The 26,225-nt window shown below is 38.6% G+C and overlaps 1 protein-coding gene across 2 annotated transcripts in view; it reads right to left on the bottom strand.

Moving 5' to 3' along the window:
• LOC141166433 (transient receptor potential cation channel subfamily M member 7-like) overlaps nucleotides 1–25,197 on the bottom strand; it is a 101,820-nt gene extending 76,623 nt beyond the window's left edge. The window contains exons 1-12 of one of the 2 annotated variants that reach the window (XM_073653104.1): nucleotides 24,994–25,197; nucleotides 17,530–17,609; nucleotides 12,660–12,698; nucleotides 12,375–12,555; nucleotides 11,309–11,522; nucleotides 11,057–11,181; nucleotides 10,803–10,974; nucleotides 10,459–10,633; nucleotides 10,255–10,378; nucleotides 4,936–5,008; nucleotides 1,812–1,912; nucleotides 1,533–1,667 (exon numbers count right to left, since the gene is read on the bottom strand). In XM_073653104.1, the coding sequence (XP_073509205.1) occupies nucleotides 1,533–1,667; nucleotides 1,812–1,912; nucleotides 4,936–5,008; nucleotides 10,255–10,378; nucleotides 10,459–10,633; nucleotides 10,803–10,974; nucleotides 11,057–11,181; nucleotides 11,309–11,522; nucleotides 12,375–12,555; nucleotides 12,660–12,698; nucleotides 17,530–17,609; nucleotides 24,994–25,002 (1,428 nt within the window). In that variant the 5' untranslated portion in view covers nucleotides 25,003–25,197. Of the gene's footprint in view, nucleotides 1–1,532; nucleotides 1,668–1,811; nucleotides 1,913–4,935; nucleotides 5,009–10,254; nucleotides 10,379–10,454; nucleotides 10,634–10,802; nucleotides 10,975–11,056; nucleotides 11,182–11,308; nucleotides 11,523–12,374; nucleotides 12,556–12,659; nucleotides 12,699–17,529; nucleotides 17,610–24,993 lie in introns of those variants that run through there. The other variant, XM_073653105.1, reaches the window with a different exon arrangement.
• Nucleotides 25,198–26,225: the final 1,028 nt, after the last annotated feature.

The raw sequence follows: 26,225 nt of genomic DNA, 5'->3' as shown, positions 1-26,225 counted from the left end.
TCTCATATAACTACTAATGTAAGCCAAGGTTTACATTTTTTTTTAAAACTGTACATTGTGTATACATAAAGTTTTCATCTTTGTTACCAAAATATGAATTATAGTAAGATTAACCAGTTATTTTTTGTTTACTTGAGTAGGTAGGAGTGGGATAAAGCCACACTTATAATAATCACCTACTTCGTCTTGTTTTTAAAAGCCTCACAATTGTTTCAACATATATGTTTTATTAGAGTAATAATATGATGCTGCCCATACAGTCAAGAACAAAAAAATGAATCTACTGTAGAAATTGTCTTTCAATCGTTAGGTTTTCACGTACATGAAAAGCGGAAGTTTGAATGAGACCTAAATGAGATGTCAAATCTTAATGATATGTATAATTGAGAATATATATGTATGGAGTGTTGTTCCTTGGCAAAAGCTTCAGGAGTAGCAGAATTTTTTTTCAACCATATTAACTTTGATATGTACATTGGAAAGAAGAGAGGAACATCTTCTTTTGAGCACTCAGTGATCCATGATGTATTATGAGCCGTCATCCACAGATAATTAGCTATTGTTGAAGAATCTCTCGTCTGAAGAATCCATGTGTAAGGTGGACTGCTGAACAACAAAAGTCAGTGTTTCTTATGTTTTTAGCGAATTGTCTCTTCAGAAAGGAAGACAACTAGAACTCTAGTGCCACCTATAGGAAGTAGCAATCCTAAAAGTCAATATCGACCCTTTAACGAGCCTTGTCACATGACTTAGGATAATAGCCAAAACCAAAATCTCAATTTGCAAACACTGTGTTTCGGGGTACTGCCACTCATCAGTGCAAAGTGTGATACATGGTTTGACTGGGTGAGATGCATCTTACTGGTATCCAAGGCATAGCGGGTATGTTTTTAGGAACTGCCCACATATACTTCTTATTTCAGTCCAGTTTTACTATACAATGTTTGGTGAATGCAGTTTTTCTGACCACTTCTTTGTGTTTTGTATTGCACATTGATTGCAATGTTGTCCACAACATAACTAGGGTGGATTTCCATGATATAAAGTGGCCTAACAACAGGATAAAATGAAAAATACCTTTTTCTTCTTTTTAGAGACACAAATTAGTCTGTCTTGAGTGTCTAGGAGATGTTTCACTACTGACTTCAATTTGTTGCTTTATTGGAGACATTTAGCAGTTTTATATTTGGCTATACCATAAATGATCCTTGGGAATGAGAGTAGTAGAATCTTCTGATTCAAATTAATGCTTGAGAAGGTTAAACTCCTGCAGACACTGTGCTCAATTCATTAAGCTGTCGATCAATGTCCTGAATTAGTTTTTTACTACAAGAAACTTCAGATTCTTCTCTGAAAAGAATAATCTATCTGGCGTACAGGAAATTTTGACATTATTTGCAAATTTAACTGATATAGGAAGCTACAATTTCAAAAACTGGATGATCACAATCTTGGCTTCATTTTAAGAAAATTAAGCTAAGAAAATGACGATAAATGTCCTCATCACTAGAATTTAAGCTAAGAGTACTTACTGCATTGTACAATTCTTCCAGCCTGGGGATTGTAAGAAACCTGTGCATACTGATGCCATGCTCTATAAGAAGTTGGACAAATGCCACTCTATCCATCACAAGTGCATCCAACATGGCTTGTTCCAGTGGTGCAGTCTGTAGACAGGAACCGTCAATTAGTAAATTATTTTATTAGAAATTTAGTAAATAGTGATATTATGTTTATCTCATTTTTGTGACTTTAAAGCTGTTCAAGAGAAACTTAGCATGAGTTATATTCATATTTAAATACATACATACCAACCACTGTTGTCCATGTATGAAAATATAATTTTTGGCAATATCTACTCTGTCCCAGGCCAAGGCAAGAACAAGTTGATCATAAGGAGACATATTTGTACCTGAAAGCAGAGAAAAACGTAATGATAAACCTTTACGATTGTAATTGTTATATTAGTTCTTCCATTAATCAGTATATTTTCAGTTTAATGTCAAATTTTATAGGTAAATAATGCAATCATCTTGAAAATAACCAATGAATAGCTAGTTATTAAAGCCTCACACTTATAGAAGTGTCAGCTCCAGGTTAACTGAGTCAATGTGACCCCTTTTCTACTTCACACGCATTCAGATGTCTATTTTTCCATATACAGTGGAGCTTGAAAGTTAATAAGGCCTTCAGAATTTTCCATATGTCTGCATAAATTTGCCGAAAAACGATATCAGATTTTAACACAAGTTCTAAAAGTAGATAAAGAAACAAATGAGTAAAAAATATTAGACTTTGGCACTTTTTTAAATGAATAAAATGATCCAATCTCACGTGTCTGTGAGTGGAAAAAGTAGGTGAACTATTGCTTTCAGCATCAGGAGTGATGCTCTTGTGCAGTAATAGTTGTATCTAAAAGTTTCTGTCTGACTGTAGATTGGTACAGTCCATTTTCTTTAGACATGGTTTTGTATCCTTTAGAGCCTGATGAGCATCAAAAACTCATCTTCTGAGGTCCTCAGAAATCACCTTTGTTTGAAGCATTGTACAATTCCACAAAAGCGTTGTGAAGATCAGACTTTGCTACATCACTGTTCTTTAAATAAAATAGGTCAACCACTCACATCTGATTGTCATTCCAATGATTGAAAATACCAGACTCTAATTTCATCTTCAGGTTAAATTGTTAATCCTAAAGGGTTACATAGTTTTGCCACTCACAGACGTGATATTGGATCATTTTTCCTCAATAGAAAAAATACAAAGTCTAATATTTTTGACTCATTTGTTTGATTTGGTTTGCTGTATCTACTTTTAGGACTTATGTAAACATTTGATGTAGTATTACATCAAATTTATGCACAAAATATAGAAAATTCTGAAAGGTTCACAAACTTTTACTGTATGTATTCTATCCAGATTTTTCATGGGTAGAACACGTACCAATTATAGCCCATGTGGATACTCACATGTGCATGTTCTAGGGTGAACCAGTGTTTTTGAAGACAAGCTTGTTTTCAATTCAATTCATGGATAAAACTCACCCATTCAAGTTTATGGGTCTCTTGGCTCTTTGAAAAAAAACTTATGGCAGCAGCCTTGTTGCATCTTTGTATTGTTTGTTTTTAACTGACCGTTTGCTAGGAGAAGCAAACCTTCATCATTTTTTTTCCATACTAATGAAACACTAAAAACTGACACTCTGACCAAGCATTGATGATTGATATAATCTGATCCAGCACAATAATGGAATTAGGTCCATTTTTTTCACATATAAGAAAGAAAAGCATGTCTGAATGAGGCTCATGCCTGACAAAAACAAAGCATGTTCACTCAGATCATCATGGGCCGGGGCATCTAGCGAGGTTCGTCTGCTATTGATGCTGGTCTAGCCTAAGCAGGACAGTTATGTGACTTAAAGAGACTATTATATAGTTATTGCTATTATTTACTTCTCAGTGATTCCATGAGTAATACATTATTTTTAATCTGCCATATGGTTCCAGAGATAAGGGCCTTTTTATCTTATGCTAATTTTTATGATCTTCACCAATGGGCAGGCTCACAGGTTTCTCTGGCGGGTGTCTGTCTTTAGGCTCTTCTGCATTATTACCCTGTGAGCCACGCCTGCTTTAAAGACCATGACAATATTGACAATATACCTGAATCTCACTTCTACTAGTGGATTGTTGTCACTCCAGTAAGCGCAGAATAACTTCCATTTTCCCGACATTTATTCTTGCCATTTCGTGGAAGCTGCAGCATCTGGATCATAGGCTTTTTAGATGCTGTGTCTCACAGAACCCTGTAAGGTAAGTGGTGCTGCCTTTCTTTTACTATCTATCTACTTGGATAAGACCCTATTGCGCTTTTGCATTTTTTATCTAAATAATGCTTTTTATTAGCTCAAAGTTACGCCCACACGCCTTCTATTTGATGAGCTCATGTGGGGGCTGTTTGTGGGATGTGGTCGGCCCTTCAGAATTTTATCAGATCCCCAACTTACAGAATATCTTGGCCCCTGGAGGTCCCAGGTGAGAGATATTGTGCTCATGTTTATTATTGCAATTTTATCTTTGTAAAGAGATGAAACACGACATCTATAGCACCATCCTTTGGAACGTTATTAAGTTGGAGAGGTTCTAATGGCCCTACAGGGAAATGAGTGAATGTATTCTGTTCGCCCCTTTGCTATGACGCCAAAAATCTATATCCCATATATATCGGATCGATACGAAACCCCAATATTCATATCTGGACAACGGAGGCACAAAGTCTATAACACTCTCAGCAAAATCTTTTGAACCCGGGATGCTCCTTCTTTGGAACAAAGGAAGTACCTGCACTTCACCGCCTCTGCGTAAACAGATGTCAATCTTACTGTCTTTTTCTTCAGCAGATATCCTATTTTAATCACATGTACATGGCAGGAGGTCTCTGCTTCAAACGGGGTGTAATGTTAGCCCTCTCTCTCATTTCCCTTGTTTTAATGAGTCCCTATTTTCCTAGATCTTATTAATCCCAAATGTTCAATGTGTAGTCCTATTTCAAAGGAGGTTGAAGTGTCATATCTTATTTTGGAAATGTCTGTATGGATTTTAACTTTCTCTATGACAGACCATATCAATTATGAATAGATAAAGTGGCCCATAGCTCTGAAACCTTATGGCAAGATTGAAAAAAAAATACAAAAATGAAATACTAAGGGGAGCAGTTGGAATAAAATAAGAGAAAAATCTTCCATATTTTGACCTGGTGACAGGTCCTTTATAAAAAAACATGTTAGGCTTTGTAAATCAACAACATATTCAGAGCCCCTAAATCTAAATTGTATGATCATTTCTTTCATCTACTATACGCAAGTATTTGAGTCACAGACCACATATCGTCATTTAGAGACTAACAACTATCCTGAAAATGACTTTAGATACTGACTTTTTAGCAGTGATGTAAGGATTGCAACATCAATATCTTGTTGTTCTTCTGGCCCAGCGTGAAACACAGTTATCTACAACAGGCAGATATAAAGATATACAGCATTAATTGGTTTTAATATGTGTAAAATGTATTTTTTTAAGGAAGGTATAACAGTGAAAATATTGTAAAACCAATGTTGATTCCCATTTACCCATTGGTGTTAGCAGTTCGTTACATTGCACACACTCAAAGACATACTGTAAATAGGTGTATGGGAGTAATGAATATGTATGTAATGAATATATATGTATGCTTCAATGACTTGGGACATTTGTAACTGAAACAGAGGTTAAGTAAACTGACCAGGTAGGAAAGAAACCTATAAAGTCTAGCTATGGAAAAAGGAGACCATCCTTAAAAGGCTTGTCCCTCCAACAAAGTACATTTTAATTAATAGATCTTGGAGTAATAAAAAGTTCCTCAGTTGGATGTGTTAAAAAAATGTTCCTGTGCTGATATAATCTTATAAATGTGACCCTGCTGGGTAAGGGCTGTGTCTTACCATGCAGATCTGCTCCACTTCTGAACATACCACAGCTCCAGGCCAGGGGAGGAAACAAATGAGTGTATAGATAAGACAGCAGGGGATCACAGCTGATTTTTTCTATTAGTTAAAATACGTTTTTGAACAGGCAGGGAAATGTTTTACCTCACAGAAGCAGCAGCTGTGATCCCCTGCTATAATGTCTCTATTGTTAGAACTCTCCTGTTAGTTTTTTTTCTATTTTGGTCACGTGACCTTCTGCCTATTTATTCCAGCTCCGCCCTTCTGGCTTTGCTGGACTTCAGTGTTATTTGACTCTCTATCTAGCCAGGTGCTTTTGTACCTATCTCTCTAGTTCGTTTGGTCCTTTGGACCTCTAGGTACTTTTTGTCAGTTTGTCTTTTTGCTCCGCTACAACATCTGCTAGGAGGTGTCCAATTTTGTCCCAGTCTTTAGTGCTTTTAGGGACCCCTCCCTTTATTCTATAGGTCTGCGTTCAGACTAGCTGAGGACGAAGGCAGGTCTGTTCACAAGGAACAGGTCGCCCGCTGAAACTTAGGGAATCAGCTCAGTCTTATTGTAGTGACAGATTCCCTTTCTTTCCTTAGTTCTTGTAGCAGGTCATAACATCTATACTCTCTATTGCTACCACCCCTGCTCAGGAGATGTGGTATGATCAGACCATGTTCCTGCATGGTTAGACACAGCCAATACACAGTACACAGCAGGGGCACATTTAAAACATTATCTCAGCACAGAATTTTTTTTTTAAGCACATCCAATTTAGGAACTTATTAATATTCTAAGGTATATTGTTTAAAATGTACTTTGTTAATGGGAGAATCCTTTTAAGAGGATATAAGTCATGATACTCACAGATTGCAAAAAACATGTCTCATGACAGTTCATAATCTTCCCTTTAAAATATCCCTTCAATTAGAAGGATACATCAGCAATAAGATGATCATAGGTTTTCCCACTGCTGGGGCCATAGCGAATAGGGCACTATTTAAATATGTTTTATTTGCCCTGCAGCACCATCCTGTTGAAATCCATTGGCAGAATGTGTACATGTGTGCATGGAAGTGAAGCTGAAAATGGTCAGAAAGCACACATAGGGCTGTATCCAAATACATGCATTTATAGGTGAGGTATTTGCACAAATGAACAAAATGATCCAGCTCACCCTTACCAAAATTAATCCAGTCCGTGGGGAAGCTTGAAAAGCACGCCACAGCAAGGCATTTTAGGTATATATGTTCAAGAAAGGTAAAGGATCTAGTTTCCGATATATATAAAAACATCAAATTTTATTTAATCCATTAAAAAAGTGAAAAATATACATACTTTGGAAAAAGTTGAAGTGAATACCCTCCATTTTTCAGCTTTTTAATGGATTAAATAAAATTGGATGTTTTTATATATACTGGAAGTTGGATCCTTTTCCTTTCATGGTATTTTCACAACTCTTATGAAAACTTAGTAAAATATCTAGCAGCTGCTGCTCCGATAGTTGGAAGAACCAACGTGGATTCGGAAACAAGATAGGAAACGCGAAGGATGATACACTGCTGGTGGAAATAAAGAATTCCGAGATCCTTGATGTTCAGATATTCTTAACACGTTTGAATTCATGCTGACTTCTTCCTCAGGAGAATGACAAAATGGAGGGAACAGCAACGAGGTATCATTTTAAGTAACTCAATCATTCAGAAAAATATACTACTACTACATTTCTCATGTTACTATTTCATGTACCAGTGGTTTATTCATGAATTTTTTATATATTTTGCTCCTCGTACCTATTTAATTAACATGTAGTATTTTTTATTTTTATTCTACTTCATAGCACTACATGTTTATATGCATCTTTTTATAGTCCACATACAGTTGAAACCAGAAGTTTACATACACTATATAAAAAGACACGTGCATGTTTTTCTCAATATCTGACATGAAATCAGAATAAACTTTTCCCGTTTTAGGTCAATTAGGATTACCATAATTTTTAATATTTGCCAAATGCCAGAATAATGAGAGAGAATGTTTAAGGCATTTTTATTACTTACTGCAAAGTCAAAAGTTTACATACATTTCATTAGTATTTGGTACCATTGCCCTTAAACTGAATTACTTGGGTCAAACGTTTGGGATATCCTTCCACAAGCTTCTCACAATAGTTGGTCAGAATTTGGGCCCATTCCTCCTGACAAAACTGGTGTAACTGATTCTGGTTTGTTGGTCGCCTTGCTTGCACCTGCCTTTTCAGCTTTGCCCATAAATTTTCAATAGGATTGAGATCAGGACTTTGTGATGGTCACTCCAAAACATTGACTTTGTTATCCTTAAGCCACTTTGTTACCATTTTGGCAGTATGCTTTGGGTCATTGTCCATTTGGAAGGCCCATTTCCTCCCAAGCTTTAACTTCCTGGTTGATGTCTTGAGGTGTTGCTTCAGTATTGCCACATAATCTTCTTTTCTCATGGTGCCATCTACTTTGGGAAGTGCCCCAGTCCCTCCTGCAGCAAAACAACCCCACAACATGATGCTGCCACCCCTGTGTTTCACAGTTGGGATGGTGCTCTAAGGCTTCCAAGCTTCTCCCCCTTTTTCCTCCAAACGTAACGATGGTCATTATGCCCAAAAAGTTAAATTTTAGTTTCATCAAACCACAGGACATGTCTCCAAAAATTAAGGTTTCTTTTCCTGTGTCCATTTGCAAACATTAATCTGGCCTTTTTATGTTTCTTTTGGAGTAAAGACTTCTTCCTGGCAGAGTGGTCTTTCAGCCCAAGTTGATACAGTACTTGTTTCACTGTGGATATTGACACAATTTTACCAGCTTCCACCATCATCTTCACAAGGTTTTTTGCTTTTGTCCTTGGGTTGATAAGCACATGTCGGACCAAAGCACGTTAATCTCTGGGATACAGAACCCGTCTCCTTCCTGAGTGGTATGATCGCTGGGCATTCCCATCCTGTTTGTACTTGCGTAAAATTGTTTGTACAGATGAACGAGGCACCTTCATGTATCTTTAAATTGTACCCATGGATGAGCCAGACTTGTGCAAATCGACAATTCTCTTCCTGATATCTTGGCTGATTTCTTTAGACTTTCCCATAATGCTACACAAAGAAGCAATGTGTTTCAGGTGTACATTAAAATAGATCCACAGGTGTGTCTCTAATTACCTCAGATGTTGCCAAAAAAACCTATCAGAAGCTTCTAAACACATGACATCATCATATGGGCATTCCAGAATTGTTTAAAGGCACAGTAATCTTAGTGTATGTCAACTTTTGACTTTGTAAAAAGTAATAAAAATACCTTAAAACATTCTCTCTCTCTCATTATTCTGGCATTTGGCAAATATTAAAAATTATGGTAATCCTAACTGACCTAAATCGGGAAAGGTTTATTCTGATTTCATTTCAGATATTGAGAAAAACATGCAGATGTTTGTATCAGTTTTTAGATTTAGCAATGCAGGAGAGCTAAGAAAGCAGCCTCCGACCACACCACAGTTAACCACTCCCATACCAGGCTCAGTTTATACAATGTCTATAGATCCTGAGCTGCTTATCACAGAAGGGGGCAGAGTCGGCATACGCTTCTGTGTCTGAGCAATGATAATCCTTCTCTTACAAATAAAATTCTCTTTTCTTTATCTTTTTAATAGATTACAAATTGCCTCACCTTGATTTCTCTTGCACATTCGTATTCCATTTATTCAATTCCTTTCTTTTCTAATAAATATCCTCCCACTACTTCTTCACTCAACATGTATACATTTAACTCACAGCACAACTTCATGTCCCCTTTTCCTATTTACTGCACCGGGATCTTTTCCCGTAATCAGAACTTTATCCCCTTCTTACTATTGTCTTCCTTACAACTACATCATTTCATTTTATACTTCTTCACTTTTTTATCCCTCAATATTTTTTTCAGTTTCCCAACACGATCCTCTCAGTGGCACAACTCCTTCAAAAGTTCCTTTCCACTCTCACTAGTGCTCACGGCTTCTCACTTGGGATTCCCCTTCTCACACTCTGTTATGAGTTCAAGTCTGGGATTCCCCTTCCAAAGTTCTGGTTAGTTCAAACCTTGTTTTTCTCCTCATGCCCTCCAGTGTATACTTGAGAATCCCCTTCCAAACTATCTCTTTTTCCCTTGCTTTCTTTTACGTTTCAATTTATTATTTATTTAAAAAAAAAATATATATATATATATATATATATATATGTTTTGTTAGGGTTTATACTTAGATAACATACACTCAGATTAATACTATTTTTTAACTTTCTTTCCCTTTTTTCAAATAAATACTGTAGTGATTCATGCTCTCAGATAGGCATTAGACATGGCCAGCCGCGGCTAATAGCGCATGCGCAGTGAAGCTAGGAACTACACAGCCTCACTGCGCAGGGAGCCGTGGCTGGCCATGTCATATTGCGCAAGCGCCTCACTTACATCAGCGCTAGTCTGGAGCAAAATTCAAATACATGGGCTGCGCCAGCACTGACTGAATGCGGGGCCACCCATGACTGAATAAGAGGATCACACCCCTATGACTGAACGAGCAGGTAGAATATAAGTGTATAAAATGTTATAGACTCATGATATTAGCACCAATTTTAATGAAAACAGCGTGTTAGTGATGCACATTGCATCACTAACAACGGAATGGGGGCGGTTTACATAGTAGATAGGACATGACAGGTTCCCTTTAAGAGAAGTAGAAGTACAGTGTGAAAGTGCAATCAGACATTCAGGGATCATGAAACTCACTAGATGCTTGGTCTTCATGCATGCCATTAAAGTGTGGAATATATGCATAGCTTCGCTCTGATTGAGGCCGAATGTTTTCTTTATGGTGGTTATAATATCAGATTGTACACCATCCAAAAGATTTCTGAGAAAAAAAAAAGCAAAAAATTAATAGAATAATTTGTTTTTCACTAGTTCTTCCATTGTTGCAAATAACTCTCTTACCCTTGACTCTCTGTCTGCTTATAAACATATACCAGGAGGTCAGCTGCTCTGCCACTTCCTTCACAGACCACCACTGGCACCGGAGGTGTTTGTTGAAGATAGTCAAAGACTGTAATTATAGTGTTGGGACCACCTTCTAGTATCAGAGCCACAATTGGAATTCGCTTGCCAGTCCCTAAAAATATATAGTTTTTAAGTATTCCATAAAATGTATTAAAATACAATCTTAGAAATTGTTCTAAAATAACTATATAGATTATTTTAGAAATGTTATCTTCTCTGGAATTCATTATTAAGTTAGTTGAATGAACACATAAAGCAGTATCAGTATCAGGATAAATTACTGGCATGAATTTGCTGTAGAGAGATTCTGCTTTCTAATTCCTGTCGTATGCGAATGTCTGCTCCGTATTGTCCAACTGTTCCATCATCCACCAGGATGAAGTGGCTGTGAACCCTGTTCAGTATATGCAGTTTACTCAGAGGGTTCCTCAGTGTCTGATATGGAGCTTCAACCTTGAGGGAATAAAAAGCACAAAATATGTAAGAAATACAACAAAATAGCAAATATGGGAAACATTGGAGAAATGTGGCTTACATTTCTTCCAAGCAGATCTTGTCTACCATCAATTAGACCCCATGGCGTTATTCCAATAGTGCACACTTTATGGCACAGATGAGAAGCGTGGTCCTTCAAAGCATCTCCAATGTGTTCAGCAACACCTTGAAAAGAACATCTTTAGATAAAAAAAATTGGCAGCCCAACGCAGGTCTACTCACATGTCCAGCAGGATTTCATGACCTTTTCCAAGGCATATCAACAATGATTCAATTTTGTTTGATAAATTACCATTATTCATGCCTCCAGTCAGTATCCAAGCTCTTGTAGTCCCTGCAGCTTTAATAAATCCCTTGGACAATGCATCTTTAATACGAGGGTGAAGGTCAAATTTCTGAGTACCACCATGTACCGAAATAAGAAGTTTTGGAAGTTGCATTCTCCATTCTTTGACCATGAGGTGAAGTATATCTTCAATCTTACTGTCACAAGACAATCTAACATACTAGAAATAATAGATGGAATTAGATGTGATGTAACTGTAGCGTTAATTTTTTTCACTAATTCATCTTGGTAGTATTAAAAATAATAAAAATTATCTGGAGATCACTTTCCTTTAGTCCAACTCTGCGTCTGCTTCTGTATTTGTGTAGAAGCTGGGTTCAGCAGTAGGAAGCACAAGCCATTAAAGGGGTTGTCCACTACTTTTACATTGATGACCTATCCGTAGGATAGGGCATCAATGTATGATCGGCCGGGGTCCTGCACGCGGCACCCCCGCTGATCAGCTGTTAGCGGTGCTGGCGGCGGCCGCCGGCCAGAAGTGCTCACCTGCGGGGCTCCGCCGTAAAGTGGTAGTGGCCGCCGCGGTGTACTGCACATCCACCTCCTATTCAATTGTATGTGTGGTGTATTGAATTGTATTAGTGTACATGCAGCCTGTGCATCACTGGAGCAGTGACAGAGATGTGGTACTGGACCCGGGGATGGTGAGCAGCGCTTGATTTTATTTCTTTTAATACAAACAAGATTAGTAAAATAAAAAAAGTTGAAAGGGGGAAACCCCTTTAAGGAAAAACTGTAAATGTATCTATTCTGCACATATTGTAATATATGTGTAACTAAAGGGTTTATTCTCATACTTGTGTTTCCAATTGTGAGAACGACTGTTCTTAAGACACATCATAAAATAAATATAACAAATCCCACTGATTGTTACAATTTGGTCTATGTGGCCATGCATTCAGTTACAATATGATATAATACAGTATAATATATTACGATATATAATAATTAATGTAATGAATTTACCTAGATATTGATTCGTCTAAGGAATGAGATAAACAAATGTATTTACCTTGGCTTTACAGCCTTGTGATCCACCTTGAAAGTCAATGGTGCCATATGCATTTGTAGGACTTTTGACCGTGTCTTTCTCCACTGTCCAACTCTCTGATTGTGTTTGATCATCTGCAAGACTTGTGACAGATTTTCCAGCAAAAGATCTGTGTTCTTTAATCAAACGGCCACAACAACACCTATTGACACACAAATATTCTCCATATTGGTTGAGGTAACCTAGAAAACTACAGCAGTAAGATTTACATATGCTGTGCAGTATTTATAGTGCTTCATAACTAACCGGACAAGCTGTTGGCAAATCTGACACCCGGGAATGCATCTAATGAAAGTGAACAAGAAATGGGTTATTATGGTTTTTAATTTAATTATTTGCTATATCTACAAAATTATTATTATTAATTATTATTATTTCTATTACTATATGACCACCCCTTTGAGAATTGGGAAATGGGGTTTAATTCAGAGCATTCAAATTAATATTTACTATATTACCCCCTTTTATATTGTGTACTGACAAAAAAAATGTTAACTCACACCGAACAATTTAAATATAATTTCAGGTCAAGCATTTGGGCAGTATAAAAAATTAAATGTGACTCTTAGATATGACTCAATTACCTTGTGGTAACATTTATTAGTGCACTAAATAATGTTCCAGCATGAGTGATCAACTGCTTTAAAGGGAATCTGTCACCACTTTGGAGTTATCAGACCTCTACTATGGGCGTACAGAGTATAGAAAAGTAAATCTATACTTACCTGTATGGCCCATGGTAGAGGTCTGAATGCAGAGAAATTTAGTTTTATCTCCTTGGTTTTTCACAGGCTTGGCGTCCCCCGGATGCCAAGCTATCCCCACCCATCTGCTTATTATTCCACCAATTCCCCCATATGTCCAGGTTAACATATTTCTCCCCCTCCCCACACATCACAGGGCCCTGTGACGTGCGCTTTTTTCTCTCACCTCCTGGCGCATGCGCAAAGCGCGGCTCACAGGGAGCGCGCTTTGTTTCCTCCTGGGCCGTTTGGCTGAGCACAGTGCCACAGTGCTCTATTACGCAGGCGCCAGGGAGTCACTGAGAACTGGCGCCTGCGCAATAGAGCATTTGGTTTCAACAATTTTGTGTTGACAGACTGTTGTGTCCTAAACCTCAATTAATTACATGATTTTTTTTTTGCTTCAATATACTAAGATCTAATAGTTACCAAAACAGAATAAAAACTCGTTTAAAAATTGGCTGCGCTGTTGGAAAGAAGTCTCTTGCTGTGATGTTCATTAAAAGGTTCTTTATTGTCCACTACGTGTCTAGTGTAAAAAAAAGGTTGGTGCATAGATTAGCCTTTTTTGGTAATATGGCACACATTTAATATATTTCTTTTATTATGAAAATCAGTTTGCACACTAATAGACTTTTTGAATTCACATGGCAGTCTAAAGGGTTAATTGTGTATTCCTGAAGATAGAACCCTCAGGGACTGCAGTTTGGCCTGGGTAGGTTAACTGTAGAGGCTGCCACAGTAAAGGGAGGGGGAACTGAGTGCTAGTGTCAAGTGCAGGAAGTGACAGTCCGTGAGTGTGGTGCAGTACAGTGACAAGTCACCAGCAGCAGACTCTCGTTAAGGGCTGGTAGGGACAATGTGGGCCTAGGATCCTGGGCAATCGTTCTCCAGAGAACCCCTGCAAGAGTCTCCTTTTCTGGCCTGGGAACCTCGAGCTAGACATTGGGGCCTGGGGGCACATTCTATCTGCAAGGCTACAGAAAAAGATATAGGATTCAAACTCTCAGAGGCAAAGTGAGATGGGATCCAGATATATTGTCAATGGTGAGGAAGAATCCTTAGGAGAAGAAGATAGGAGAAGGGATGCTTCACCTAGATCGGGAACCAGGGCTGAAGTTGTATTCGGTACCTGTGGGAAAGATAACAACCCGTTGGGCCTTATCCTTTATACCTGCCTGTAAACACTGTATATACTGCCAGTTACCAAGTAAAGTTCTGGTTGTTTTTATGAACTATTTGTCCTCTGAATTGATTGCTGCCCTGGTTCGAGAAGATTGATTCCACGAGTCAAAAGAGGCTTGCAGACCAAAAGTAAGTGGGAGACACCACATACACAGCAGCACACCAGAGCGAGGACACACTTTGTCGGTAGGGTGCCAAAGCGAGTGGAAGCGACAGCTTGCCCACGAATACCTCACTTGGGCACCTTACATCTGTTTTATCATTTATGTAAAGGTGATCCTGACAGATTTCATTAACTGTTATCTACAGATTTCTTTTAAACCTTACAACACCTCCTATGCATAATAAGCAACTATTGACCTGTTCCATGAATAAGCACCATGTTAAAGAATTATAAATAAGTTGTCTGAATTTGTACATACTTAATGATCTAATAGCAGCTGGATGTTTATACGGGCAGTATTGATTATCTGCTATTCTGAATATGCAAGTGCACTATATTTGACGCTGAACTAGGATATGGTGAGGTCAACACAGATAAAAGTCATGTGTACCAGATTCAATGGGATAGTTGTGGATTTCTGTTAGCCTACCAAGTATCTCCTGTTTGGAAGGGCTGGGACGATTTAATAGACCTCTAACATGATACTAGAGATGCTTAGGGGAATGTTTCTCCTTGTGGAGAGTGCCAAGCTGGCATAAGGAGACTTATAGGTCATGCAATGCTTCTCTGGGAATTTAAATATGCAAATAGTCTCTTCAGAGTGAAAGAAGACTTGAACTCTAGTGCCATCTATTGAATGTACCAATCCAAAAGTTCAATATTGATTCTTTAGCGAGCCTTGCTATAGTGGCATGTAAAAGTTTGGGCACCCCTGGTCAAAATTACTGTTATTGTGAACAGTTAAGCAAGTTGAAGATGAAATGATCTCTAAAAGGACTAAAATTAAAGATGATACATTTACTTTGTAGTTTAGTCAAATATATATAAAAGCATCATCACAGAAGAAATAGGAAAAAAATAGAACAGCAGTTAGTGTAGTTAGGGAATAGTAGGAAATTTTTAATACAAGTATATTAGAAAATAGCTTAGATTATGGCACTAAATAGAAATGAATTTAGAAAGAAATTTAGTTTTACTTTTTAAGTGCCTGATTCATGAAGGTGTTTATACCAGTTTTCTGGCATAAAATACCTTGCAGAAATCTTGTGACATTAAGCATTTTCAGGTCAGCCCCAGCCAGCTTTGACAAAATGGGCAGACCATTGGTGGTATGGGGCGTGGCTAACCCCACCTTTCTAATTCATTAAAATTTACGCCACTGTAGTGGCTTGAATTTCTCAAGTAATGTACTCTAGTTCCTGACTGGAGTACATGGCAGAGGCGCCCGCCAGTTAAGAGGTGCACCTAATTCTTAATGAATTAGGCACCTCATACTCCAGTGAGCCCATTTGTTAAGATTGCCATACACTATGACAGTCTTAATGAATTCGGCCCTATATGTGAGAAAGTGACAAGTTCCTGTCAGAGAGTCAGACCGAAGTCGGAGATCAAAGAGAAGGAATAGCGATGGAGATGGAAATCGGACAGCCGAGTTGTGCTGGTTGCACCCTCATGAAAGTCCAGGATCTTCATGGGTAAAAGACTCACCTTTTTGGGACTCCTCCATGTTGACGGCCGTGGAAGGCTGAAGTGTGTGTTTCCCCTCCGCAGTTTGTTGCGCCTGTTGTGCATTACCTGCTGGATTAGCGAGACGCTGAGGCCGCTGGAGGGTCCTACATCCTCAGCCAAGAACTCAATCCTGTCCGGTAATGGGAATGTCTATAAGGTACTGTGTGCCTGTCACATGGACAGGACTGTAGTTAAAAGGATCATGCCTCAATGTGCTGGATGTTGTTTTAAGGACTGTGTCCCTGTCCTATCGACTGATGGAGAACAATGGACTGTATCTTTACCAAAAGGATTAATGTTGGGAAAAGGGGGGATGGACGACCTGAGGTTCCCGCCGGGTTAAAGTTGTTTTAAAGAACATGAACTCTTTTTCTGGGGTCCTAACCCAATAGGACCCGGTCCATGCTGACCAAAAAGGGAAAAAGACACCACTTGCCTTCTAGAATAGAGGCTGCCATTATTAAAGTTATACGTGTGGTGTCGTGCAATGATGTCTTTCAGGTTTTCTGGATGGTCAAGAATGACCATCATTAAAGAGGGGAGGAATGTAAGGAGTTGGACTGCTGCTGTTGCATTCCTTTCCCTGAAGACACCAATCGCTTTATTGTGATGTAATGTGGACTGTGTTGTGTAATGTGAATAGTATATTGCGTTAATGACATGTGTAGGTTGACCGTAGGAACTTATAGAGTTAATGTTTGGGACTAGCCCAGAGTGGGAGGGGATAAGCTGGAGGGAAAGTGACAAATTACTGTCAGAGAGTTAAATAGGGAAGGCATAGTGAGTGCATCAAAAGATCCAAGGTGAGCAGTTCTGCATTCTGGGGTGACCTAAGTCAGCGGAGGAGACTGAAGAGCAGGGATAGCAAAATCCGGATTACAAGTGACAAAGAGACAGAGTGGCCTTGCGGAGGCGGGTCTAGGAGAGGACGTCTAGACACAAGACCCTGAACTTATAATGATGAAAGATAACGGGCCTAAACAGGACTGAGTACGCGGAATGGGTAAAATGTCCCGGGCAGGAGTTTGGGAGTGTCAGAAGGAGGACGTGGAACTGCATAACAAGTAAAGGACACTTGCTGATAAGGACTATAGTGATAAAGATGGCAAGTAGGGAGACACAGTGGACATAGAGAGCCCTGGAGTAAACTACTGAGGAAGGAAACTGTGTGGAAAATGCTTCAAGTTGTAAAGAAAGTGTTCATAAGGATTTGTATCCGGTATCCCTTTTATATAGTCTTTAGCAAATCCCCATTCAGTAAAGAGTTTATTTTTGAATGGTGGTATCCTCATTGAACTGTCACACATCTGGTCTTGACAAACCCGCAACAATGGTTACATACGGCCTGCACGGGCTTAATGGCCAAACAACCCAGGTCCACTCACCCAGCCAGGACCTCCACTTTCATGTAACGTGCCGGGGCACCACAGACGAGTGCCTCGCCCACGATTTTCTAAGCGTGTATGAAAGACACATATTCTACATGTTAGGTTTGCAAGACATGTGAATCAGTTACCTATGAGGTTCTCTTGAGTTTGGTATGATGGAAACACAATCACGCTTATAAAATGTTCTCTCTGTCCAAGGTAAGCTAATCTGAAAAACAAAACAAGTGAAATAGCACAAGATTTATTTATGCTAAGGCAAAGCCAGACTAGTCCTAGGCCAGACTAAGCATCCTCCTTGTGGGTTGCGACACTATTATGGGCCCCTAATAAATATAAAAGGTTAATTTTTTATGGATTCTTTCACATGTAACATAATGGTAATATGCTCACAACTGAAAGTGGACATGCATACATTTCATATAGATGGAGGATGGAGGATGGAGGATGGACCTTTCAATCATTTCCTTTATTATTTCCTAAGAAAAATCTGTAATATGACCCCACCTGCCTTTAGTTTATGTAGCCAATCCAGATGCAACTGCTATGCATTCCTGTTACAGTCTAATGTCCCTAGAAATTATATAAATATAGATATACCACCTACCTGATTTTGTAGACATCAATTAGATTTTGGAGTATCTGTACATATAGCAAGAGATTAAGGTAGATCTTTCAGCTTAAAGTCATTATCCCATTTCAGAAAACATTTCTTCATAGGTTCAGTTCATTGTAAAATAACAAATTCTGCTTTACTTACCTTTCCCGGGTACATCGGTGTGCCTCAGCTGCTGCCCTGGTCTCTGATGTTTGGCAGTAGCACCAGCTAAAAAGTTATTTGGGTCAAAGCCTCCCAAGCAATTGCAGTCCTGCCAAATAATATAAACAAATGGAAGCAGCACACCAGCAGACTAAAGTGCAAAATTAGTGGACTTTATTAGCCCATGCGGCAACTCTCTGGAGAGGGGTTGACAGGGTCATATTATTGAAACTCTAAGAACTAAAGTGGATATATAGATTGAACATTTTAAGACCTAATGATTTAAATGTAGGTTTCAAACTCAATACTTTACTATAGATAAGCTTGCCCTCTGTCCTCTAATTGTTCCCTATCTCTGAATTTATGGTTGATGCCTGTGGAGATAAGGCTTCCTATGTTCAAAAGAGCTACAAGCAGACTCTATGGAGCTGAAGTCCAGTGAATGAATATTAGTTTCCTATCTATAGAAATCTAAAATCATGATGTGAAATATGGTATTAATATCTCCTGCCTTGGACCTCCAGGTGGGCATCCTCCTGAAGGTTGAGGATCTCATAATTTTTTGGGACCTAGACACATCCCATTGCCAGCCCCCTCTGATGTTACCATGAGAAGCTATGTGGGAGTGACTTTTATCTAATAAAATCAGATTCTTAATTATAATCATTGTTCAGCTCTGGGAGATACAGTTCGCAGTAGGATTGTTCCATATTTCAACTGGAGCGCTCACCTCCGCTAAGGTTTGCGCCATTTCCATTATACAGGTTTAGTATTTTTCTTTTGTGATACCTTTTTTATTTTAGGCGATTGTATATACTGTATTGTTTTGTCACCTTTTGTAATATCTTTTGTATATTTTTATAAACACCGCCTACTTTTCGGATTAACCCCTTAAGCCCCGGAGCATTTTTCGTTTTTGCATTTTCGTTTTTGCTCCCCTTGTTCCCAGAGCCATAGCGTTTTTATTTTTTGGTCAATATGGCCATGTGAGGGCTTATTTTTTGCGGGACGAGTTGTACTTTTCAACGCCATTACTAGTTTTACCATATCCTGTACGGGAAAACGGGAAAAAAATTCCAAGTGCGGTAAAATTGCAAAAAAAGTGCAATACCACAGTTGTTTTTTATTTATTTTTTTTACCACGTTCACTGAATGCTAAAACTGACCTGCCCTTCTTATTTTACAGGTCATTACGAGTTCATAGACACCAAACATGTATAGGTTCTTTTATATTTAAGTGGTGAAAAAAATTCCAAAATTTGGTAAAAAAATAAAAAATAAAAAAATAGCCCCATTTTCTAAGACCCGTAGCGTCTCCATTTTTCGTGATCTGGGGCTGGTTGATGGCTTATTTTTTGCGCGCCGGGCTGACGTTTTTATTGATAACATTTGAGTTAGATCCGATGTTTTGATCGCCCGTTATTGCATTTTATTGCAATTTTGCGGCGACCAAAAAACGTAATTCTGGCGTTTAGAATTTTTTTCTCGTTACGCCGTTTACCAATCGGATTAATTCTTTTTTTATATTGATAGATCGGGTGATTCTGAACGCGGCGATACCAAATATGTGTATGTGTTTTTTTTTTTTATATATATATTTTATTTTGAATGGGGCGAAAGGGGGGTGATTTAAACTTTTATATTTTTTATTTTTTTTTATATTTTTAAAAACTTTTTTTTTTTACTTTTTGCATGCTTCTATAGTCTCCATAGGAGACTAGAAGCAGCAACTATCCGATCGCCTCTGCTACATACAGGGGACGAGCAGGTCCCCTGCATGCAGCAGAAATGGTCCTGTGCTATGAGCGCCGACCACTAGGTGGCGCTCATAGCGACAAGATCATGACAACCACAGGCGTCTGCTGCAGACCCTGGGTTGTCATGCACGCCCATCGGCGAACCGCGATCACGTGACGGGGTCGCCGGTGGGCGGGGCTTATGACGCGCTACCCGGAAGCGCGCGTTAAATGCTGCTGTCGGAGATTGACAGCAGCATTTAACATGTTAACAGCCGCGAGTGGATCGCGATTCCACCCGCGTCTGTTGCGGGCACATGTCAGCTGTAAGAATCAGCTGACATGTGCTCCGTTCAGTGAGGGCTCAGCGCAGCAGCCCTCACTGAACGGGGGGATCGCAAATATGCGTACTAATACGTCCCCGGTAAATAAGGGGTTAAATATATAAAATTTAATAGCTTCGTTCCTCTTGCTCTATAAACTGCATCCCTCAAGCCTCGTGAGGCTATATGTTACCAGAAATGGGTGTCCAATCGGACTGTATAAACGATTAATGCAGCTAATTTTTCTTGGGTTTTTGCGGAGCTTGATGGTGACCGTACCGGAGTTTATATATCTATTCCATGCGTTGGAATATACTATACGTTCACTGGGAAGCGCACAATATCCTGCCTAGTATAATTGTCCTGACAAATGGAGGCAGCAGAGTGCTGGTTCGTGACAAATTGGGGCAAGCACTGGGATATCTGCGTGATTTCCTCGACTGTTCTCTGACAACTTGGTGGCAGCGGTGGGATCTGCAAGATCCCCTGGTTGTTCCCTGATAATGGACATCACCAGTCATTGCTTGCAAAAGATGCTCTACAAAGTAATAAAAATGAACATTTTACTTATGGTAAAGTTAATTTGTCCAATTACTTTTGAGTCCCTGAAATGAGGAGGCTTTGTAGAAAAATGGTTGCAATTCCTAAATGTTTCCCAGGATATTTTTGTTCAACCCTTTCAATTAAAAATGAAAGTCTACACTTCATTTGCATCTCAGCTGTTTCATTTTAAATAAAAAAAATAATGGCATGCAGAGCCCAAATCACAAAGATTCGGTCACTGTCCAAATATTTCTGGACCTAACTGTATATTTCTTACACTTCTCAACATTGAAATTGCAATATCAAGAAGGCAAAGTCATTGAGTTATGAAAATCGCAGGATCGATAGCTATGTTAAGGATGTGCAAATAATAAAAATTGGAAACAAAACATCTTAATTTATTCAGTATCGAGTAAGAGCATAAACACACGCAAGTACACACTTTAGTTGTTATCAATGAGGTTATTAATGGTTTTCTGAGAAATGTTCTGCCACGCAGAATGTACTTGGTACACAGATCATCAAAATCCGCTACTGGCAGATCCCTTTGCAATTGCTGATCAATGACGTACTCGGATGTACATGATGGGAGACAAAAGCAGAAATGCTGCCGGCCATGGTTTAGACCACACAGGCTGCTAACAGAAGCAGGAACAACATGAGAACTGACATTGTCGTGTTGAAAACTGGCTCCTTGGGACACTTTGGAAAAATGGCCAAAACATTTAACAATCGTCTGTCGTTTATTAGCTTGTTTACATAGGCAGACCGTAATAAGCCATGCACATTGAATGATCTGTGGTAGATCATTCAGTGCGCATAGACTGCCATTGTTCTTAGCAGGTTGAGTCCTGCTTACACAGGATGATGCACCACCTAGAACGATGATCTGTTGCGCTGCACAAAGGATCATTTCACTCGATGAACAAGTGTTTTACTCGTTCATCAAGTGATCGGCAGCTTGTGTACATGAAACGATGATCATGAAATGAGCATTCTTAAGAACACTCATTAACGATAATCCTTCAGTGTAAATGAAGCATAAGATTGCCCTAAAGGATCATCAAGAACTTCAAACACATAGGATGAATTGCTGTGAAGAAGGCTTCAGGATGCACAAGAATGTCCAGCAAGTAGCAAGAACCGTCTTCTAAAGACCATTTACTTATGGGAGTTGTCCAACACCAGTGTAGAGCTCAATCTGGACTATAAGCAGATACAAGTGCTTCCCACTAAATTAGAATATCATCAAAAAGTTAATTTATTTAAGTTCTTCAATACAAAAAGTGAAACTCATATATTATATAGAGTCATTACAAACAGAGGGATCTATTTCAAGTGTTTATTTCTATTAATGTTGATGATTATGGCTTACAGCCAACGCTCTAAATATTGAGTCTTTATATAAACGTGATGTATTTGTCAATAAAAGTGTAACGCTTATGAAATGCTTATAATTATATTTCAGTATCCACAGAAACATCAGACTAAAATATCTAAACCCACCGAAGCAGCAAACTTTGTGAAAACCAAAATCTGTGTCAGTCTCAAAACGTTTGGCACGACTATATACCTTAAAGGGGTAGTTTGTTAAAGATCATCTTTTACATATATCCTTTTAAGGCTTTTAGACATGCTAGAGGGTGATCTCTTTATGGGCCAGAAGTATTTGATGATTAACAGCCCCCACACTGGCAATCTCATCCTGAATGGCAGTTTTTCTGCAGCAGCTAAAAAGACTGGCTGGTGCAGCTGATTGGTTGGCAAATTACACAATAAAACAAGTCTTGCTAGTCTAACAAGTCTATAGGTGTACAAGCAAATATAAGGGCACGTTGTGCAAAGCTATCTCAGCATCCTCTACTTCATATCCTTACATTCTTCCTGATAGAAGTAGTAAAAACGTTTCTTCTTTTTTTGTGCTTTGAGCTTAAAGGAAAACTAAACCTAGCAAAAATATTTAAATTAAACAAGAAGTATGGTCGTCCTCGCTGTTTGCTACATTTGGGCCACATCAGGGCTAGGAACAAAAATAATTGAATTAACTTCAAAGACGGATCTTCACATGATGGAAACTGGTGGTACCAGGCAGACCCAATCAGTCTGACAGGTTTCCACCATGGTGTCTGATAGTTTACTGGAAAAAAAATAGCACAGTATGCTACTTATATTAATCCTGTCAATTTTGTATAGATTCGTAGAGAAAAAAAATGTTTCAGTCTTATATCTGTTGCAATACAAAGCAAGTTACCTATAATTATCATCATGATAAAGTTTATCCTGTGCATAGACTGCTCTAGTTTGTGACATTACAAACATAGTAGTATAAAAATCATGCATCTAATAAATATCTCATAGAGATAAAATAAAAAAGGCAAAAATGTGATCCAATGATCATCCTTTATTCTGCTAGGCTCAGGCAGACCTAACTACTATTGGTCCATTAATTCCACAGCGCTTTACAAACATTATTGGCACTGTTCCCATTGGGACTTAAAATCTACATTCCCTATCAGAATGTCTTTGGAGTGTGGGAGGAAACCCAAGACCCTGGAAGAAACCCACGCAAACACGGGGAGAACATACAAACTCCTTGCAGTTGTTGTCGTTGGTGGGATTTGAACCCAGGACCCCAGAGCTGCAAGGCTACAGTGCTAATCATTGGGCCACTGTGCTGCCTGAAGTGCAATTTACAAAATACAAACCAAAACCAGACAAATCAAAAGCTGTATTTGATTGTCTTGTTTTTTTAGGTCAGTATCTAACTACACAAATGGGACTAAATTATGCAATAATTCCATATTCTATGTGACAGCATAAAGAAATTGATGCCAAACAGTTCCCATTTATATTTAATTTAGGATTGTCCTCAGCAGTACAATCTCCACTTGAGTGACTAGATTAAAAACTTCATAAAGTGTCTTATGAAGTCCATAAAAATTATCCGTACATGACAGCACTACGAGTGCAGGTGCAGCATGTTTTGGATACACTGTGCCTATAATACAGTGATAAATTGGTCCAAAGTTGGCCCTTAAAAAATGAATTATTTAAATATTGTCTAACATAGCAAAGCTGAGAAAAAGCCATAAATGTATCAATTTCAGCATATTTTCCTGCAAGGTTGATCCAGAGGAAGATAAAACACAATGAGGTATAATCCAATTCTCCTTAACTTAGTTAAAATTCCTTTTACCCTCCAAATATAGCAATCAGAAGATATCCCTAAATTATAATTTGTCGTATTTTGTATACTTTACGCTTAAATGGGTTCTGTAGGTTAATATTTAGGAAGAATCTTAAAGGTGTCAGTGTCACCATTCACTCATTAATATGGAGAGAGAGTCCTTTTAACAAAACCACTGCTGGCAGACAAGGTTATCGCTGGTGCAAAGCTTCATGTAGTCACAAGGCAGGCATGTAGAAAAAAGAAAAAACAGCACTCACCACTCCTTGAAATTCAGTCTTTTATTTCATGTTACAGGTCAAAGCGGTGGCGGGTGGGGGGTGCGGCGAAGAGAAGACGGACGATGGACGTTTTGCGCTCAACAGAACATTTACACGGGTCCAGCCGTGGAAGTGTGGACCAGTGGAAGCGTTCTGTTGAGCGCGAAATGGCCGTCGTCCATCTTCTCTTCCCCGTACCTGCCACCACTTTGTCCCGTAACATGGACTGAATTTCAAGGAATGGTGAGTGCTGCTTTTTCTTTTTTATACATGCCTGGAATATTTAGGTAGCACTAAATTCTGACTTTCCAATATAAACTGTTACAATTTGGTCCCCATTCTTATTTTTTCAATTCTTTGCATACATAGAAATCTATGCCCATATCATTTCTACATAGTAGTTTTTAAAAAATAGCCCCCCCACCTTCCTTCCTAATACGCGTCTGCTATAAATACAGAACTCAATGAAATAACACCAATACATTTGTGTACATGTAATAATATATGCTCAACCAGATAGCAAAAACTGATAAAGTAGAAGAAGCTAGGAAAGCTAGGTAACTGGGAAAACTACTTGTTATACAATTGTTGCTTCTATGTCTGGTGTATATGGACATATGCTTGATTTCCAGTATGGAATGGTGACAAACAGTATCTCATTCACAATGCACAATAAACTCCTACTAAATGAACTATTCAAAACCTTGGAAGGAGGAGCACCCACACAGTAACAATGTGCATGCCATTGTACAATAAAGCAAAAAATACAATAAATGAACAGCATACCTTATTCATGGCTCCAAATCTTCAATTCTTTGGACTGAATTCAAGGGTCCAAACTTTAGTCTTTCTTTTAAGGTCTGAGACTCCAGCTCAGACCAGTCTAAAGTGGGACATTGCTGCTCTGCACTTTAAGCTAAAATTCAGCTTAAATTTCAGAAATAGCATTTCAGGAATGTGTCCCTCTTTGCCATGTGGGAACTGCCAAAGGACTTTGAAAGCTATTATCTGTTAGCAACAAATTATCAGAAACTAACCAAACAGGTCTGAGGTGAGAGTGGAAGGTGCAAGATTTATTGTAACATGTTTTAAAGAAAAAATTTACATAAAAGCACTTTCAATTCTAAATATAATTCTGCACATCAAATGCATTAGCATAATAGAATATGTTGAAATGTTCCCACAATTTGGACAGGTTTTACAAGTGTATTTGAGGCATTTTTGCATCAACCTTGCCTCTTTAATAGGCATGGTGTTACCACATTCAGTTTTAATAACTTGCTCAAAGGTTAGAAAATATATCTGTTAATTATATCTGTTAATAATAATAATATTTTTTATCACGCCAACATATTCCGCAGCACTTTACAATTTTAGGGAGGGGGGCTTGAACAGACAAAAAGACATTACCAAATAAGCATAACTCAGATATTAAAAAGGAGTGAGGGCCCTGATAGCAAGCTTACAGTCTATGCGGAATTAGGGGGGACACAAAAGGTAAAATGTACAAATATTGTATAATACAGCCATAATATGATAAATAGGGTAAGTACATAACACTACATGAACTGGTCACCAGCCAGTATGTGTACAGTACAGACAGAGGCTATTCAGTGCATGGATGGTATGAACATGATTTTGAAGAAAATTTTGATATGGGCCAAACTGGGACAGTTAGACAAATGTGTTAAGGCAATAGGCCAGTGTAAAGAAATGAGTTTTTATGGCACGTTTAAAGCTGTGGGTATTGGGAATTAATCGAATTGTCCTGGGTAGTGCATTCCAAAGAATTGGCGCAGCACGTGAGAAATCGTGGAGATGGGAGTGGGAAGTTCGGATTAAGGAGGATTTTAGTTTTAAGTCATTAGCAGAACGGAGGGCATGGGTAGGCTGGTAGACTGAGATGAGGGAGGAGATGTAGAGTGGTGCTTAATCGTGGAGCGCTTTGTGGGTAAGAGTGATAAGTTTATATTGAACTCTGTATTGGACGGGCAACCAGTGCAATGACAGGCACAGGG

The sequence above is a fragment of the Phyllobates terribilis genome, unplaced genomic scaffold, assembly GCF_046119375.1.
Source record: "Phyllobates terribilis strain yellow unplaced genomic scaffold, ASM4611937v1 Scaffold_11__3_contigs__length_659146591, whole genome shotgun sequence".
In the NCBI taxonomy this organism is placed as follows: domain Eukaryota; kingdom Metazoa; phylum Chordata; class Amphibia; order Anura; family Dendrobatidae; genus Phyllobates; species Phyllobates terribilis.
The sequence above is the reverse complement of the archived record's forward strand: the minus strand, read 5'-3'. Positions and strand labels throughout refer to the sequence as shown.